We start from the raw sequence: 18,182 nt of genomic DNA, 5'->3' as shown, positions 1-18,182 counted from the left end.
TGCATATACATGTAAGAGAGAAAGCAAGCAGGTTGACCCCATTACTTCACCGAGAGACCATAGGCTGATGCAAGAGAACAAGCATCAGCAGCTAAGCTATCCTGCTATCTAAAATAAGCGTAGTAAATACAATACAGAAAAAGAAGACTGAAGGGATAGCAGCTATGATTCTACTTATACAGCATACTTTGGTGTTCAGAGATATGAGACACTGACTCAAATTGACTCAGCTTGAAGAAATGCCTCCATTCTGCACTTAGCGGAACCAGTGGCACTCACAGGAATCCCTGACAGCCTGACTGAGCTTGCCATTTCATAGAAATTTAATGAAAAATTGTTAGATGTCTCCCTGTTTTGCAGTGCACTGCCACAATGCCAAACAGAACACTTCAACTAAGTGGTCTCCTACCGCTTTAATGCGTATTTGTGTCACAGATTGACATTTTTGTTTTCTCCTGTTTTTTAACAAAGTACTATTTTGCTCAGTGTTATTTAGGCGGACTTTCAAAGGGTTTATTAGAATATTGTTAATAGGATTCCCAGGTTGACCAGAGGAACGTTTAAACCATGTCTCTTTGTTACTTCTTGTTCTAATTCTACCAAGCATAAAACAGGTAATAGTAAAGCTTCTTATTTGGAGGAAGGGGGTAAGAGTGTTAGAGGACCCTCTAGGAGGTGGGTACTGAGCTGTCATTGAAGCCAAACTGAAAAGCTAAGATCCCTTTTCAAAACTCTTCTGTAGCTCATTTTTGAATAGACATATCAAGAGTTTGCTTTAGTATGGAAGACATTTGCAAGTGGTTTGTATGCCATTTCAGTTACTAGTTTCGAGAAACTGGAAAAAAAAACCCTCAAAAAATAACCCTAACACAGTGAAGAAGCTATTTCTAGATATAGTGCTGTTTAGTTTTCCTGATGCTGTAGGATTTTTAATGCCCATTCAAGATCCCTACATTCCCATGACATTACTCCACAATGCATTTAGTGTAAAGGATGGATTATGTCTTGTCATATGCAATATATTACAAGCAGTTTGTGGCTTTTGGCTATAGACAAAAAAAAAGTGCCTTCTACTTTCTGTTTCACAAGTGATTCAGAAGCTCTCCAGGGCTGGTGTGTAGATTCCTTGCAGCTCTCCTGACATTGGAATTTAACCTTGGTAACAATGCGGATGGCTGATACTCTAGTGCCATAGTGAATACAGTGTCACTGCACCACTTACTTCACTGCGGAGATGGTTGGAAGTCAAAGTAGCCTGGGGGATTTTATTTGGGGTTTTTTTGTTGTTTTAGTTTGGTTTTTTTTAACTTGCTTTGCAGTCTGTCAATTAAGCATGTGTGAGAGAAAATGTCAGCAGATGATGGAGTAAGGTCAATTGCTTAGTGAAAAGAAGATATCCTGTAACATCTTAAGAGACTGCAGGATACCAACATAATTCAGAAGATCAGTGCCAGTTAAATCAGGACATTACACATGGCATGAATTTTTAGATGCATCTTTATGGAGCATGCTTTTTTTTATTGCCTGCGCCAAATTAAAATTTTTTACACTGACAAATGGGTTTCTACTATGACTCTGATTTAGAAAGACTGTAGATACTTTTTCTGTATGTGATTTTAAACAAAACTTGAGACTAGTAAGCAACAGAGTATAAGGGAAGAGTTTTAGTCCGGTTGGTTTTATTTCTTGTGTTAACTGATTAAAATAGTTCCTGTGATTACTGTAAAACAATGCAGGGGAAAATGTTGTTTTAAATGAACAACGAATAATAGATAGAGATGTATTTGGCACATATTTGCCTGTTTGCAAAATTCACTTTGAAAAATGAAATGCCTGTACTAGAGTCCTGTTTGGTCCATATGTGCAAATCATGGTTATTTAAGCTCCTTCTGTTCTACCAACACCTAAGTGCCCTATGATTTGACCTTAAGGTCAGAGCCTTTTTGCCTTTATAGCAACACCTGTGAAAAAAAGTGCAGATGCTAGAAAATATGGGTGAAATTGTGATGTTCCCCTGGCCTTTGCACTATGCTTTGGTGTAATCTGAGCTAGGTAATAAATGGAGAAGAGCTGTTTAGAGCAGCCCTAAGGAAGAGAGGGGTTTGAGTGACTGAATTCAAGGATTTCAGCATATATTTGGCACTCAATGTTTTTTGCTTTCTTACAGCGAATAGAACTTTTTTTTTCTTAGTACTACTAAATACACAAAATCTTGAAGTTTCAAAGACAGAACTGTGATATGCTACCCATTGTTTTAAAATGCACAGGATAGACTCCTCGATACATTGGTGAATCCTACAGTTACTGGCCTAGAAAAGCATTTTGCTTTTTTCTTTGTTTTATATCTTAGGCATCTGTAACCAAACTTGGATTGACAAGAGTACGATTATTTCATCAATCCTCAAATTTGTATGTGCTCCATAATAAAATTTTGTACATAACACTCTTGAAACTTTAGCCAGTTCCGTACCATTAATAAATAATCAGTATGGATGTGTATGTTTAGGAGGTAAACAAAGTAAAATAAAACTTTCTAAAAAATAAAAATAGGGGTAGAAAGACCCAACAAATTTGGTCACGTATTGTCAGGTAATTTAATAAAATCATTTAATTTCTAGTTCACTTATTCTCAGTTCCCTTGAATTGAAAACTAGAGGCATTCTGATAATTATATTGCAAGGTATTCTTAATTTCAGGTTTTAATCTCTGCAGGAATGGGCATGTTTTCTGCAACGTCTTGGTCATCTTGTGCTTCTGACTGACCATCTGAGATGACTATTTTCTTTCAGAAATCAGAACCATGATCACAGGAGGTGATGTTAATCATGGGATTTGGGTCCATAGTAATGTCTTGCTTAGGCTATAAAGAGAAGAGGGCTTAGTAAGCACTGACAGTGGATTCTGTATCGCAGGCTTCAAAGGAGCACTGTGAAGTGCAAGGTATAATTATCCTCACTTGCATCGTAACATTTAGAATTACTGTCCGTTATTTAAGGAAAGAAACCCTAGTTTTGCAGTACTTTGAGAGTCTGTACTTTGCAAAAGGGAATTAATGGGGCACAAACTGTTTGAAAAAGGAAAACAATATCTATAGTCTATGAAAACGAAGCAATTTGATAGGTTCACAGAAAACTTTATTGTAAAATCTGTGCATCAATACTGCTTCACTCTCTGCCCCACTACCTTCCATGACAGAACTGATATTTGATGGAACGTCCTTCATTCAAGTGAAAACAACAATGGCTGAATAGTGTGAGCTTGTGACATGAGCTACTTTTTTTGTACGTTATTGATTCTTGTGAATTGCAGCTAACTCCTGGACTGTTTATTTTTTTAGGTAAATGTTCATGCCATTCATGCTTTTAGGGTAATCAACAGCTTAGTAAAGCTGAGAAGGCAGCCTGTTTGTCTTCAACATAAATGTTTACTTAATAAATGCATACTAAGTCTTGCTTCCTTCAGTAATTGACAGTTGTCTTTCAGGAAAAAAGAAGGGGGAGAAATCACACTTTCTTTTTACTGCCCTTATTTAATTAAATGAAAGGTGTGGCAAAGTGTAGAAAATTTTAATTCCACAGTAAATCATAGTAATAGCTTCTCATTTAGTAAGGTTTAGCTGTGAAATTAGAGGTAATAGTTATCTCCATAACTAAGAACATCAATAAACATTTGCTTTTATAATAATAATTATACAACAAACAACTTCAAAAGAAGATTTAGACTGTGAGCTTCAATTCGCATACAAGAGGAGAGAGGTCTGGGACTAATTCTGAGTTACATGTATAGAATTGAACACTGGCATTTATCTCTGGTGAGCAGTTTAAATTGGGAGACTAATATACACAGATGTTTAGTGCCCATGTTGAACTTGGCTTTATTAATACCCGTTTTATTTTAAGAAACTATAGCTTGATTGCTCTTAATGGCAATCCTGGCCTTTCAGTTGCCTGTCTTGGCAGCCATTGCATTGTTCGTGAATGCCAATAATTGTGTATTTACTCATAGATAACTAAAGGAAACGGGCCAGTTTTACTATGAAGCCTGCAAATATCATTTGTGACATGCTAGAAGGTATCAGTCGATTCTTAATCCATTTAATTGGCATTCAAAATTTGATACTTTATAGGTGCTATTGCACCTTGTATTTACAGTCTTTCAAATTACAAGTTTGGTAGATAATCAGATTTGTTTGACATCTATTTTCAATAAAAACATATCAGCTGGTAATTGACTGTATTCAAGTCCTCTGGATTTCACATTTACCAATTCCCAATTAATTTTTTTTCTCACCTAGGATCAATCTAGGTCATCCACCTTGGAATACTAGCACCACATTAACATTCTTCTGGAACTACAGGGTTCCATCTATTGTTACTATAAGTTAACAGCAGCAGGCAGGGTATTTGCTTTGCGAATCGCACCATAATTCTGGTGCCCATGACTCCTAGCGTCTGAGAAACATCCTAGTCCTGGTAGATGTAACCAAACATATTCTTCATTTTTTCAGTAGACTGGAAGACACCTTTACTATATTCAAAAATAACTATTTTTCCCCCAGATGAAAAGAAACATTTACAAAAAACTTACACATTTCTGTCTCACATAAAAAGTTCAACCAGGCCTGTTAGCAGATGAAAGTACTCTATCTACAATTTGTTTCCAGTATTCTTAAAAAAATCTTTACAATGCATCTTTATTGCTGCCAGTCATTAGTATTTCTTGATTTATTCAATTTCCTTGATGAATTTTCAGCCACTGTTGTTAATCACATTTTATGAAGTGCAATTTATTTCTCTCATTTTTGTCTGTTTTGACCGCTTTCACTTCAGCACTAAATATAGGTACAATTTTAGCCAAAAATGTTCCCAGTTTTTGTTGTGAAACTAGTACTACTTATTTATCAAATTGTTAAGATTTCCCAGTCTTCCACTCCTATTTTTCCGTTATTGTGAGGTGGTGTGGTTTTGTTTTGGGGTTGGTTTTTGTTTGTTGGGTTTTTTTCTTACTTACCCTCGTAGTCAGTTTCATGAATTAACAACACTAAGAGGTAAGGACAGTCTTTTTAAATCGAACTGACTTTAGTACCCTGTTACCTTCTGCAAGGTGTTTCAGCAGTTCCAGCACCGATCATTACAGTGGCTTAATTATAAGTCATCTTGCAAAATTGGATGCTTCTCACTAGTTCTTCTGGCTTTTCCAGTGTTGGCCACTACTTTGAAATCTAATGAAATTCTAATTAATTTCTCATCCTTTTCTCTTGAGCAGTTTTTCCTGTAGCATCAAAGGAGCTTAGTTAAGTGAAGAACTACAGTTATAACAAAATTCTATTATCTAATAAAGTGGGTGTGGCTGCTCACTTAATGTCCCTTTAATTGTCTGTTATTTGTGCTCTTTATTCCTGTTCTTTAAATACAGAGCTTCAGATCTGCAGGAACTAAATCCCTACAAATTTAGGCCAAGTTTATTTTTGTCTTATCAGGTATCTTCCCACACTAGTGCTGATGCCTCAAATTTGGTTGTAACTGGATTAACACCCAAGGAGGTACCTGGCAAAGATATGAACCAGGAGAGTGGCTTATATTATTTAATTAGCCAAAGTGGGAGTCTACAGTGTTTGAAGTTTCTCCGGATAAACCTGTTTTATCAGAATTTGGCAGTGGGCTGTACCACTGGACATCTCAGAAGTGTCTTGCTGTTGCAAGTGGTGCAGTTAGGCTAACCAACATGAAGAGGCTGTGACAAAATCCACAGTTTGGTTCTGGAAATAGGTCTGTCTTTGTCATAAGACAAAAAGCTCTCTTCATTAGCTTTGTAATACAATTGATTTTTATTATGAAAAGAAGCTATTAGATGTGAGTTTAGGGAGGGCTTTTTCCATTCATATGGTCATTTCAGCTCCTCTCCTGAAAGTTTTTGAATGTTCCTTCCCAATACCCTCCAAGTATAATCTGTTTGCACAACCCTTATCCCAAAAAAAGCTGTATCAGTTGGAGGAAACTTACATTATTTTAGTACAGTATGGGATAATAAAAGGTTTGACGGGCTTAGACTTCTTTGTCTTTTAAGCTTTCATCACCAAATCATGTTTGACACACTTTTTCCACCACACATGAAATAAAGTTCAATAACAGAAGAAAATATTTGTTTCTCAAATTCAGAAGATTATTTCAGAAAAGAAACTCCTTTGAACTGACTCATTTAGAAGTATGTTTCCTGTTGTGTAAGTATGGGAGGAAAAATCTATGGTAACTGCAAAGCTGTTCTGGGGAGGGGTGTCCAGTCAACCTGTCAAGAGACACGAGCTACCTTCCTCTTTTCGCCAGTGCTAACTAATAAAGATTGCGATGTTCTTCTTCCTGTTGCATTTCATTCTGACAGATTAGGGATGCTCCAAGAATTAGTAGCATTTCTCCTGACAGACTTTTCATTTTCTATTAGTTTTTGTCAACTGCCAGAACCATCTAGATGATTAGATTAGCATTTGTGTTCCTAAGCTCAAGGTGTAAATTTCTTCCCCCTGACATCAAGTCTTTGCTCTCCTGCTGTTCCTTTACTGAGAAGGCCTGTTCAGAGTTTTAATTTGTCTGTGCCCCCCCCCAAGGCAACTATCTGTGTTAATCATACATCATAACAAGTCTAACAGATAAAAATCTTCCTTGCATCAAGAGTTTTAAATGTCTGATACAGCTCCCAGTATCTAGAATTAGGTCATCTCCATTTTTCTGGCTCTTTCCTTACATTAAAAAATAATTTTCTATTTCAAAATCACAGACTACATTTTCAATGTTGCAAAGCCTTCCTCTAGAAAAGAAATTATTCATCCAAGCCACCTCCTTTCTCAGTGAACGGGATCAGTGATCTAAGCGGTGAGGGGCAGGGTGCGAGTCTGCTTGTGCCACTTCTGTGGTGAAGCCCCACTTGGCTGGTGTCACAGCTTCATCCTTCGATTCCGTTTTCACCTCCTGCACAGCCTGCTATGGCTAGAGGCCAACTAAGTGTCTGTATGCTTCCATTTTCACAATAAATTAATAATGTTAATGCTAGCAATTGTGATCAGGTCAAGTTTATAGCTCATAGTCAAACAGTTCTGTGATCCAGTTTGAACTGTGCTATGGAGGCAGAAGGTGCTTCAAATTTAATCTTGCATACATTTTCTAACGTACATTTATGCAATACAATTTTAAACAGGAATTTGCAAGATTTTAGCTCAAGACTTTTAGATCAACGTGAATACCAGATCCCAAGATTAGTATTTCTGTTGCCCGTGGTGGGGCAATTGACTTTACCTTTGCTTGTGGTGTACGTACTAGAAAAGGGACGATAAGCAGAGGAATGATGAGCTAGTGCAGACCCAACCCAGTACATGCACTGGGCGCAGACCCTCCGTGTTTGGGTCCCGCAGCAGGACAGCCATGCTTGGTGCACACCCAGTATTGCTTCTGGTCCCGGGCTCGCTCACCCCCGGCCAGTTCCAGCCCCTCTGCTCCTAGCGGTGCAGCGTGCGGCGTTGGTTCACAACAGAACTCTGAGCTGCTAAAACTAAGTGATTAACAGTTCCAGTGACTGCTGGGATTCATCGTTTAATTATGTGTGGTTCCATGCTAGTTTGTCAAGTCGTTTTTTGAAAGGCATGAAATGTGGTGGCTGTGAAGGCATAACCTCAGGTGGCTGTTATTTATCCCAGCAAGTAATGTCAAGGCATTGGGAGGGGAGATGGCTTAGTCTAGGACACGAAGTGAATAAACAACATGCAAACTAAACACAACACACTAAAGTAGACTTGCAGACTGACCTAGTGCTGGTTCGCGTTATTCTGTAGTGCTTGTATGAAAGCAAGCTTAACATCTAAATCTGCTGCCTGACTGTGCATAGAGTATGTTATACCCCCTACCATAAAGAACATGGCTTATTGTTTCCTAGTTTCTGACAGATTCTGGTGTTTGCAAGGAGGAATTATTCCTTTAGATTTTTAAAGAGGATTAAAACCAGTCATGGAACAGGAAGAAATTAAGGGTTTTAATATTCAAAGCTTTCTTTTCTCTACCTCAAGTGAAATAGCAAGACATCTTATAAAAAAAAAAAAAAAAAGGAAAGCTTTATTGGGGGTTAGGAATTCTCGACTTTTATAATAGCTGTGACAACATCAGCTTAGGTTTGTGACTTCTAGACAGGACGAAGTATAACATTTCAGATAAATCAGATAAAACTGGCCTAAAAGCAAAGATTAGCTATGTAATGGTAACTCTACAGTACAGTTAGATTCCAGTGTAGAATTGCTGTTTCTCACAACTGCCACACAAATGCAAATTTATTGAGCTTTATACAAAATACTGATTCCTAGAAAAATACATGGAATTTGATAGACTTCTTTCTAGGTTTCCTACTTAAGTTTTTCTGTATGCATTATTCAGCAGTCACCCTGATACTCCAAGCACGGAATGTGTGCGAACCTGTTACCCAGATCAATGATTCAAAATGTCTGCTTTCCTTAGCCTCAGCAATCACCCAAATATTACCTTCCAATAGGAAAGGCAGGAGGAACACAGTGGTTTTACCCAAATAAGATTCTTAAGTGTCTGACACTGCTGTAATCCTGAGAATAACAGAGGCGAATGAAGAGCTCCAAACCTATTACATTCTTGAACTAGTTCCTGACACCCAGCCGCACCAAACATCCTCTGTTAAAAGCTCCTGGGGCACTCTACAGCAAGAATGAAAAATAAATCTAGCCTAGAGGCCTGTGCTGGTCTCTGTTCTCAAGGCAAAGGAAGGAAAGAGATTGCTGGCTACACCAGTTCGTCACTGCAGCACACCTGAGCATGACTAACAAAGCTGACTCTGGACCCAAGCAGCGTTATGATTGTTTCCACACTGCTTGCAGCGTATGGTAATTTTTTATTTGTGGAACAGTATCATTGATCCCTAAATAGTCTTAAATGCAGTCAAATGCAGAATTGAGTATGTTCAGTTGTAGGCTTGTGTATGAGGGTTCTTATGAGATAGAAGAATTAGTTTTTCCTCACACCCTCCCTGAGATTCAAGTTAATAAAAATGCAGCCGTTGACTTAGCTGTAACACGAGAAGATGATTAATTGGCTGACCACTGCAAATCTGTGGATGATTCTCCATATTCCCTAGCCTCATTGTCTGCACGAGGACTCCAGTAGCCAACTCTATTTTTGGATATCCAGTGTACCAGTTCAGGTAAATAATTGATTGTCCCTTTACGCTCCTCTGCTATGCCCTGTATGTGGAGGCTTTTGAAAAAACATTGGAAGAAATCAGAACGAAAGATTCCCTTTAGACAGATAATATATTAATTCATATCATACAGCTATTTCTTCTGTCATCTTTTCAAGCATTAATTATTTTCTTGGCTGAGGGGGGATTAAATCTCAGGTGCTTATCTTAAATTTGATTGTACTGATGTGTCTTTCCTGACATGCCATTACAGTTTGGTGTGATCTGGGCAGTGGAGGTTGTTCTGGCACTGCTTTGGTCAGGAGTTACAAACAAGGAAACTAAAGTTAATAAATATCCCACTGATCCCAAAGTGTGTTTTTTCTGGGCATGAGAGTATACGGAGGAAGAACTGCTGACAACGTACAACTTAAAAGAGCAATTGGTCTGTCAGTAGGTTCCAAAAATCATGCAAAATTTGAGATGTCTGTGATTTTTTAAATTACCTGGAATTAAATCATCCCATCACAAGATATGATTTTGAGGTTGCTGTTGCTTTGCATGAGGTTCTGGGAGCCTGACTGCACTGTCTACATGGGCAAAAAAAAAAGTAGTTGCCATTTAAAATGCTGTCTGGTCTGATAACGTCCTGTGTCTTTGCATTTGAGCTTATCTGCCAAAAGAAAGAATTAGTCAAAAACGTGGATAACCTGATCCTAAGAAGAAAAACAACATCTACCCTCACAAAACTAAATTCTGTCTAATGTAGCACAGGTAAAATACTTCACCATCTGAGTCAGTATGAGGTAGTGAAAGGGCAGCTGGAGTGACTGAGGGGATGGAGAATTAAGATGAAAGACTTTGGAGGCCAGATGAGCTCTGCTGTATTACCCTCTTAAGCTTCAGCTTCCGATGTTCCTTCAAATTATAGGAACGAGTGAGTGGGTTTGAAGGCTTAATGCAACTGTAGGCCTATAATACTACTTTAATCTATTTCTTTTTGAAAAAGGAGGGAGAGTTAAGGTAGAGAAAAGAAACTGTGCAAGGTGTTTGACAACAAAGAGCACAGGGAACTCAGAGCTCTTTGAGGGTCAATTAGCCAGAAAATGTGCTAAAGACTACATGCTCTATTGGATTATTGGCCAAAGAATTACCCCAAAGCAACCACAGTGGCCCTGTTGCCTGAGTACAGAGAGGCAATTACAGATTTTGAGGACATGCTACAGAAGCTTTAATTAAAGGTATTATTTCTACATCACTGAACACTGGAAATTAAATTCTTACTTGCAGGCACGAGAAGTAGCTTTTGTGTTTCGCTTCCATGTAGTATATCAGCATAAGACATGGCTGGCTTTGGCATCTCTTCTTTAGGAACACATATTGTATTTCACCCCACCCCTTCTCCTAACTACCAATTATAATCTTGACATATTAAGAGCTGCATTTCCATCGCTACACCTTCTGGCTTCCTCTGGCATTGTGTAGGTCTCTATCAGCAAGGACAGTATGATCTCTGACTAGATTTCAAGGTGAAGTTTATAAAGTACTATCTGTGTGCGGAGCAGAAAGGATTAACTATATCAAGAGCGATAAATCTGTTATCCCTAAATCTGATGGTATAGTAAACTACAATTTCCAAATGAATTTTGGCTTGCAATGTACTTGATGGTACCACCACCCAGTCCTGCAAGAGTAGCCCTTCAATATAATTGCAGCAGCAGCAAACTGGTAACGGTGCCTCAAGGTGTGCTTTGGTGGCCACTTGACTAGTGCAAGCTTTCTTCAGGAAGAGCATGGTCTGATGTTATGATGATGATACCATTCCTGATGTTCCTGCATACACAGACAGGACAAACAGTGTTGTCTGCTTTGAACTCCTGCTCAAAAGCGGTGGGTCCAGCTGTTAGCTTTTCTGGGAAGGCGCCCTTTGGACTCCTTTTGGCTTCAAGACTTTATTGAACCTTAAGAGCACTGGACTTCAACTTACGGCGTGATTTATTCTAACAAGATAATGCTGTGTGCATTTTTTGCTGATTCCCCATATATGCAAGTAGCACAAGCACATCTTTCGCACAGCCTTGACTCACTCTAAAATTTTATGTATTACTTCAAGAGTTGACACGATAGTCCAGATCGTAACACAGGCTTTGCTAGAAACCTAAACCACCGTTGCTATTTACTTGATAATACAAGAAATACAAATCTGAGGGGAAAAAAAATAATCCTTACCTTTGTTTCGTGGTTATTTTAACAAATCCTCTGGTCTGCTGTCCTGCTCTGAGGGTTGCTCGGCTCCTCCTGCAGCCTGTGGCTTGTCCTCAGCACAGTGAGGCTCCTTTAGCTCAGGTCTCCTTTTCTAGCCATGGCTGGTCCGTCAGACAAAGCATTCCCCCCGGCTGCAAAATGCTCGGTTCTCTTTTTTTCCCCCCTTTCTACTCAGATTGTTCATGTTTCTTCTGAGTTTTTCTTTCTTCACGTGCTTCCCTTTCAATGTCTGAATTTTTTTATCTGAAATTTACATTGACTCTAAATTCTGGTGCCCTGACAGAGAGAACAAGGACCAACAACACCCGGTCTCAGGCGTGAGCCAACCTCCTTCCCTTACCACGTGCATGGTCAAAGGAAGAGTCACTACGATGAGGAAGACCTCAGGTTCCCCATCTGTGGCATGCAGTCTGGAGGCCCTTTTGGCAGGCAGGAACATACTTTGAAGCGTTCTGTAGTGCAGCCAATTATCATAATAATAGTTTCATTATTAACCAGAGTTCATAAACTCTGTAAACCTATTCCTCAGCTCGTATTTCTTTGGTGCAAGGGCCAAGTGTTAGCTGGACAGATGGGGACCCTAAAGCTTTTAACAGGTTCTTTCATTTTTATTTGTTTACCGTCTGATCTTTTCAGTCACAGAATTATACCCTGCAAGCACCACGTCTGCAAAGCACTGGGCACACTAGTGACTGCACTGTGAAGTAACCAACATTTCAGGGTTAGCTAACTAGAAACGGAGAGGTGATTTGAAAGTCCTGCTTCCTGCGCCGCGGGGAGCTAAATATTCCCCCTTTATTAATTATATATTTACCTCTTCGCTGCAAGGAAGCGCAAAGTAAAATAACATCATGGTCCAGCATCAGTTGCTGCATATGAGATGGAAAATACGGCTGAATGAATGAAAATACCCATAGCCTGGAGCAGCGTATTCAGAGCACGCTGAATTATGGTTTCATGGTAAAGGCTTCAACCAAATCAACAGCTCGTCCCACACTCCTCCCCTCTCCAGGTGGAGAGACACCACCTCCCTTCTGGCAGTGGTGATTGACTGATTCAGTTCACTTGTGCTACGAAGCTTATGGTAAGAAGGGATAAATCTTCTCAGTGTTCAGATCCTAGCTAACGTAACTCTTTGCTTTATGCCATAATCACAAAGATATTTCATAGCTTGCAAAATAATACCATGAATTGCTATCAGTTTATCACAAATCCATGTTAGTTGGTTAAACACAAGGGACCTTCTACTGAAGGTAACTTTCTAGGGAAGGTCAGTAGGGGTGGATGAGGGCTGGGTAAGGCTTCAGGTCCCCCCGCCGCCTGTCTGCCTTCTGCCTAACTTCTACCTGGGAGACCGACAGCAGGTGATGGCCCAGATAGCAGAGCACTTCTTGGGCCTGAAAACATAAAATTGTTTCACACAGTGGGAAGTGGCACAGATCTTGGAAACTGCCTTTGATAGATTGACTGAGTGCAGTATTATTTTAGACCCCATCCAGATGTCTACAAAAAGTTTAAAAATAGTTAAGTCTCATGATATAATTGGGTCTACATGTGCAAAAAGATGAAGTAACTTTCCTAAGGCTACACACAAGGCAGCTCAGAAGAGCAGACAAGTCAGACTCACAGCTTTTTAACTAACCATATTGTCAAAGCTCTTTTTTTCTATAATTTTATAGTGGGGTACCATGCCAATATTATTAACTTCTGCTTGGTTCTTGCTCTTGTGCAAGTTTAAGCTTACAGTCAAGTTTCTAAAAGAACATCACTGTGTGCTGCACACATCCTTGGTGTACAATACCAGCTTTATTCACAAATAGGAAAGCCTTTACCACTGACTACAAGGGTACTTTATTTTTGGGTTACGTTTTCACCCACAATCTGCAGAGTGATCTGTATGTGTGGCATTTGTTTCTTTCCTAAATTTGTTGTGTCAAGTTTTATTTTAACACTTGTTTTGAATAGTGCAGCTTGGCAGTGGCCAGCCTGTTTGGTTAGAGTCACGTGCCAGTAACACCCAGGGGCTAGATCACTTTTGTACATCCAGTGTAAGCAGCTGGTTTGCGCTCGTAGCTAAGACTGGAACTGGATGATTTAAGAGATACTGGTTCTGAACATTTGTTTAAAACAGCCTTTAGGTAATGTTATTGTGATCGTTTACTACTGCCGTCAGATTTCACAAGGCAGCCGTACTTGCAGCAAGTTGGACAGGAAAAAGACTAAATTGCCATTCTTATTCTTGTAGCTGCAAGTTGTAACTACAGACCTTGCAGGAGACACTTCTTAAATGAACTGTTTCCGTTGCGGAGCTAACAAAGAATATATCTCTCGGCTTGACCGCTAGTGATCAGAGTGTCATGAAAATATTCCTGAGGTTTGAGGTTAATTTGGCCCTTTATTGCCTTTTTTTAAATAGCTCCTTGTAAACACAGTAAAATGTCCTGGGCTGATCCTGAACCTTAAATAGCATTTGGAGCAATCTGAGAGTAAGTGGCTGTTAGGGGGTTCTTGTGATCCTTTTGCAGGATGCAGAGGATGCTGAAGGGCTGAGTGCCACGGCAGTGGCAGGCAGGGAGCAGGACTAGAAGCAGCTCCTCAGCTGTTGCCTTCATACTGGCACAGAAGCAAGCAGAGATGGGGTGTTTCGCATCCGCACTGACGCAACCTCACGCATACCCAATAACTAGCTCTTGAAGAAGGTGCCATGTTGGATTTTACCCTATTGAAATAAAAATGCAGACCAAGGGGTGAGGGCAGGAAGGCTGACTGGTCCCCAGTGCTGTCCCTGCTGACTTGTTTAACTTCTGAGTGGAAATCTAGTAAAGATCCCTTCCCTCTTTGCAAGGGCAGTAGCATTAAAAACACGGTGGAAGTGACTTTCTACAGGAGGATCTGTAGGATTCAGTGACCTTGTTTCATCCTCTCCCCTTCCCTCCTTTGAGTTCACAGCAGCATCTGGGAGGTCCTGCACACTATGCCTTGCTTCCACACGCTTGCTATGAAAGAGGTGGCTTCAGAAGGTTTTGTCTTTTGAAGGGCTATCAGGTCTCAATGCCACTCACCTTGGAGCAGAGAGAAAAAACCTGCAAGCGTAGCTGCTATAGACAAGCTTGAATGTGTTGCTGGTATAGCCACCACGCACAGATGAGTTCCCAGGTAGAAAAAGCTTTCCATGAAAAAGTCTGCACAGCTCCTCCAAGTTCTATATGGCCAGTTCAACTATTTTATTTTTCTCTTTTTTTTTTTTTAAACTCCCAAATAACATACAAAACTTGGGTCTTGGTTTGAGGGAAGAGGAGGATGACTTCCTTTCAGCTGTTCATTGTTCCATAGTTTTACAGTGTATATGAAACTGCTTAAAAGCTCTTCTGCAGATGAGGAATGTAGGTTATTTCTAATTACGTGACATGTAATCAAGCGTGACATGCCTACTTACCCCTTAGATGACAGCAAGCTTTATTTCCTTAGACAGACTAAGGTGGCAAACATTCAGGTGTTAAATAGCCTAAAGCTTGCGAAAGTTCTTCATTTCAGTAGCCCTCTGACTCAACTTATCTGTGCTAATTTCTATTTCAGGAGTGACTTAGTCAAAACAACTGGAGTGTGAAAAATGCCTGTGCTGTGGGCTTCACATTTTATTTTTAGCTCAAATTGTTTCCTCGTTCTCTATCAATCGTGATGACTGTTAATGCATGAAAGTGAGAGCCCCTTCTTAGCGCCTCGGCACAGAGAATGGTTTAGTACCCAGAGCTTTGTTCTCCATGTTAAATGCCTATTGACTTCTTTGGCCCAAAGAAATATTGATTTTTCTCTTACTTTCTTTACAGGCTCTGCTTTTTTTCCTGGTCGCTGTGCTGAGATCTTTGCCAAAGGTCAAAGCGTTGGGAAACTTGGAGTCCTACATCCCGACGTTATCACCAAGTTTGAGCTCACCATGCCGTGCTCTGCCCTAGAGATCAATATCGAGCCCTTCCTGTGAAGACGGGACTTTTATCCTCCTACAGCCATCCGCTGTCACATGCACCGCCCTCTGCTCTTTTGTCTTCCTCTGCAGGGACATCCTCTTACGCTTTTATGTTCCAATAAACTAGAAAAACAGAGCCTGTCTCCCTGGGTGAATATGTCCCTTACAGTGCAATTTGGCTAGCTTCTGCAGGGTAAGAATGTGGCATCTTGGACTAGACTGTGCCCTCAATGTTTTTGAAGGGCAGGGGGGCGGGGGGAGAAAAAAAGTTGGGTAAAAGCCCAGTGTTTTACAAGAGAAATGTAATGGCAGAGCACATGATTAGTTTTCAAAATCAGAAATGTTCCACAGACACAGCTTCATACTGTAACTGATTATGGCTGCATAACAGGAATCTCATTCTTTTCTTACTGCATGAAATAAGATAATTGATTAGAGCAAATGTTGAGTGAATGTGAGCAGAACTAAGGAGTTGAGCTTTTATTCTGTACGGTTGTCATGTGCTCATCAGTGGCTGGGGGAGGAAAATAAACTTGTTTCATGAAAACCAGAGCTATTTTGTAAGCAAGATGTGTGTAATATCTGCTTCCCTACTCTAGACATAACTGTTGATCCTTTATCATTCTAAATTCAGAAAGGCAAGGGGGTGGAATTAAATTTTTTCATGGTTGATGTAAGGCTAGTGGTTTTTGAAGCTCCAAACCAAATTGGGGAAATGCATTTAAGAGCATATGCCAGTGGTCTTTTGCATGAGGAGCTGAAAAATATCAAAGCCTTTGTCCGACTGAGGCTGGCATATTTGTCTGCAGAAGTTTGCGTGGTCCCGCTGCACTCACATAGCCCCGCCAGTGGCTTTCTGGACCCCAGCTGCACGGCAGGGACCGTGCAGTATTCAGGAGTTTTACTTTTCTTGCAGTTTTGCCCCTGACAATATATGAGAACCTCTTGCAGGTCAGGCTTTTCCTTCTAGGTGGCTTTCTGGCAGCGGTTATGCTGCAGCCTGGCGCACTGTGCCTCCACTGTCTGGGAAACTGAGAAGCTCCGTCCAGCACGGCAATGCCCCATACATCCTCTCTGCTGTAATGTCAGTGAGTGGGTGGCCAGCTCAGTACACTGAAGGAGGCTCTTTACTGGCTTGCTAAAGAAGCTGGCTATCCCTCATTTGCAATATTATAGCCATTGCTAATGTTGCAGCCTAACAATAGCGAGAATTTTTCATCAGGCCAATATGCTGTGGCTCGTTTCCATTCCGAGAGCCGGGTAGCCCCTTCTCCCAGGAGGGGACTGTCCAAGACTGGATATCTGGGTGATGCTGGCGAAGGGCGGTGCAACGACCATCTCACTGAGAACAGAGACGTGCAATGGTGAGGGTGAGGTAAACTCACAGTTTTATGAGCTGCATGTCTGCACAGACCCCCATCGCTAGATCGATGATCGATGGCTTTTCAATAGTAGCCCGATTGGTAATCTTAACAGGTGGGAGGGCAACAGGCAAGGCTTTTTGGTGCAAGTGTTAATCCAGTATGAAAAATGCACTACAGTTACTCATCTGGAAACCGTGCGGTTCCCCTCAGATGGAAGTGTAGATTTTAATTATCTCTGCATGACAGACGTGAAATGAGAATATAGCTATTGCCATACGTTGCACGACTGACTCCAGTGCCCATGGAGAGTGAGAAAACTGCAGCTCACATTTTAAAGTCTCCCAAGGGATTAGCCAGCTTGTCGTTTGCAGGATATATCTCTCCGTGATGCCTACACAACTGTAACCAAGCAAGCTCACAGTGTGGGAAGCAATCTGTAACGCAGATGGTAAGTATTAACCCCCCCTGTTTATTAGTGTGTCATGCATGGGGATTAGGATGACAATAAGGCAGATTTGCATTTCAGCAGAGTACAGGCATATTTGCGTGCACTAAATATATTTCTCTACACAAGATTTTCTGACTCTTTGGGTGTCCAAATTCTCCTGTGAATTTACTGTCCTTTGAGTGTAAAGACCAGATTAGGCTGGGACTAAGGGTTTGAACTGCAGTGGTATGTGCTGTGAGGCTTTTAGGGATCACTTCTTTTTCATACCAGTGGCCCGTGTGGTGATAGCTAAGTGCTCCACAAGTGGGACATTAGCTCTGTCCTGGGGAAGCCGCATTGCTTGCTAAAAGTAGAGGAAGAGAATCGAGAAGAAGGTTAAAAAGCCTCTTCAGAGCCACCGACTCCTCGCACGGCTCGATGCGGTGCCAGCCGCCTTGCGGGGGCTGCTGTAGCTCTGAAATTCAAGCTTTGCCCTAGTGCTGTGCTCAGGATTAGCTGTGAATCCTGATGAGTGGGACACTTTATACAAACCTAGTGTATTTATTGCAGGGCACTGTCTTTTGTAGCCCAGCACCAATTATCTGATACTTACACCTTGCTCATAGCTGTATTCAATAATCAAGTTATCAAACACAGCTTTGTGCTAGAGAGCGCTGCTGGGAGCATTACAATTTTGCTTTTACCCTTTGCAGTAGCTGTGGTCTCTGGCAAAGGAACATTGTCTGCCGATGGTGGTGACTTTGAGCAATTGTTGAACATCTTTTGAAGGCCGGTTTATTATTTATTTTTTTTAAGGAAGAGCTGAAGTTGGCTTTTTCACTAGTGGTCCCCAATTATGAATTACTTTTGGCCTGTTCCTTCTGGCTGTGGGTGCTGGGTCATCGCTCAGGCTCTGAACACGAGCGCAAAGGGCTGGAGAGCCAGTGACGGAGAGGTCAGAGCTGGTGCTGCCTGGGTGACT

General features: G+C 40.7%; 1 protein-coding gene across 2 annotated transcripts in view; it reads left to right on the top strand.

The window, feature by feature from the left end:
• The window catches only part of FARSB (phenylalanyl-tRNA synthetase subunit beta), a 42,604-nt gene extending 26,643 nt beyond the window's left edge, over positions 1-15,961 (top strand). For both annotated transcript variants that reach the window (XM_055816786.1, XM_055816785.1), the window contains one exon: positions 15,273-15,961. In XM_055816786.1, the coding sequence (XP_055672761.1) occupies positions 15,273-15,424 (152 nt within the window). In that variant the 3' untranslated portion in view covers positions 15,425-15,961. The remainder of the gene's footprint in view (positions 1-15,272) is intronic.
• Positions 15,962-18,182: the final 2,221 nt, after the last annotated feature.

This window comes from Falco peregrinus, chromosome 12 (assembly GCF_023634155.1).
Source record: "Falco peregrinus isolate bFalPer1 chromosome 12, bFalPer1.pri, whole genome shotgun sequence".
NCBI classification, from domain to species: domain Eukaryota; kingdom Metazoa; phylum Chordata; class Aves; order Falconiformes; family Falconidae; genus Falco; species Falco peregrinus.
This window is presented reverse-complemented; position numbering and strand designations above follow the sequence as displayed.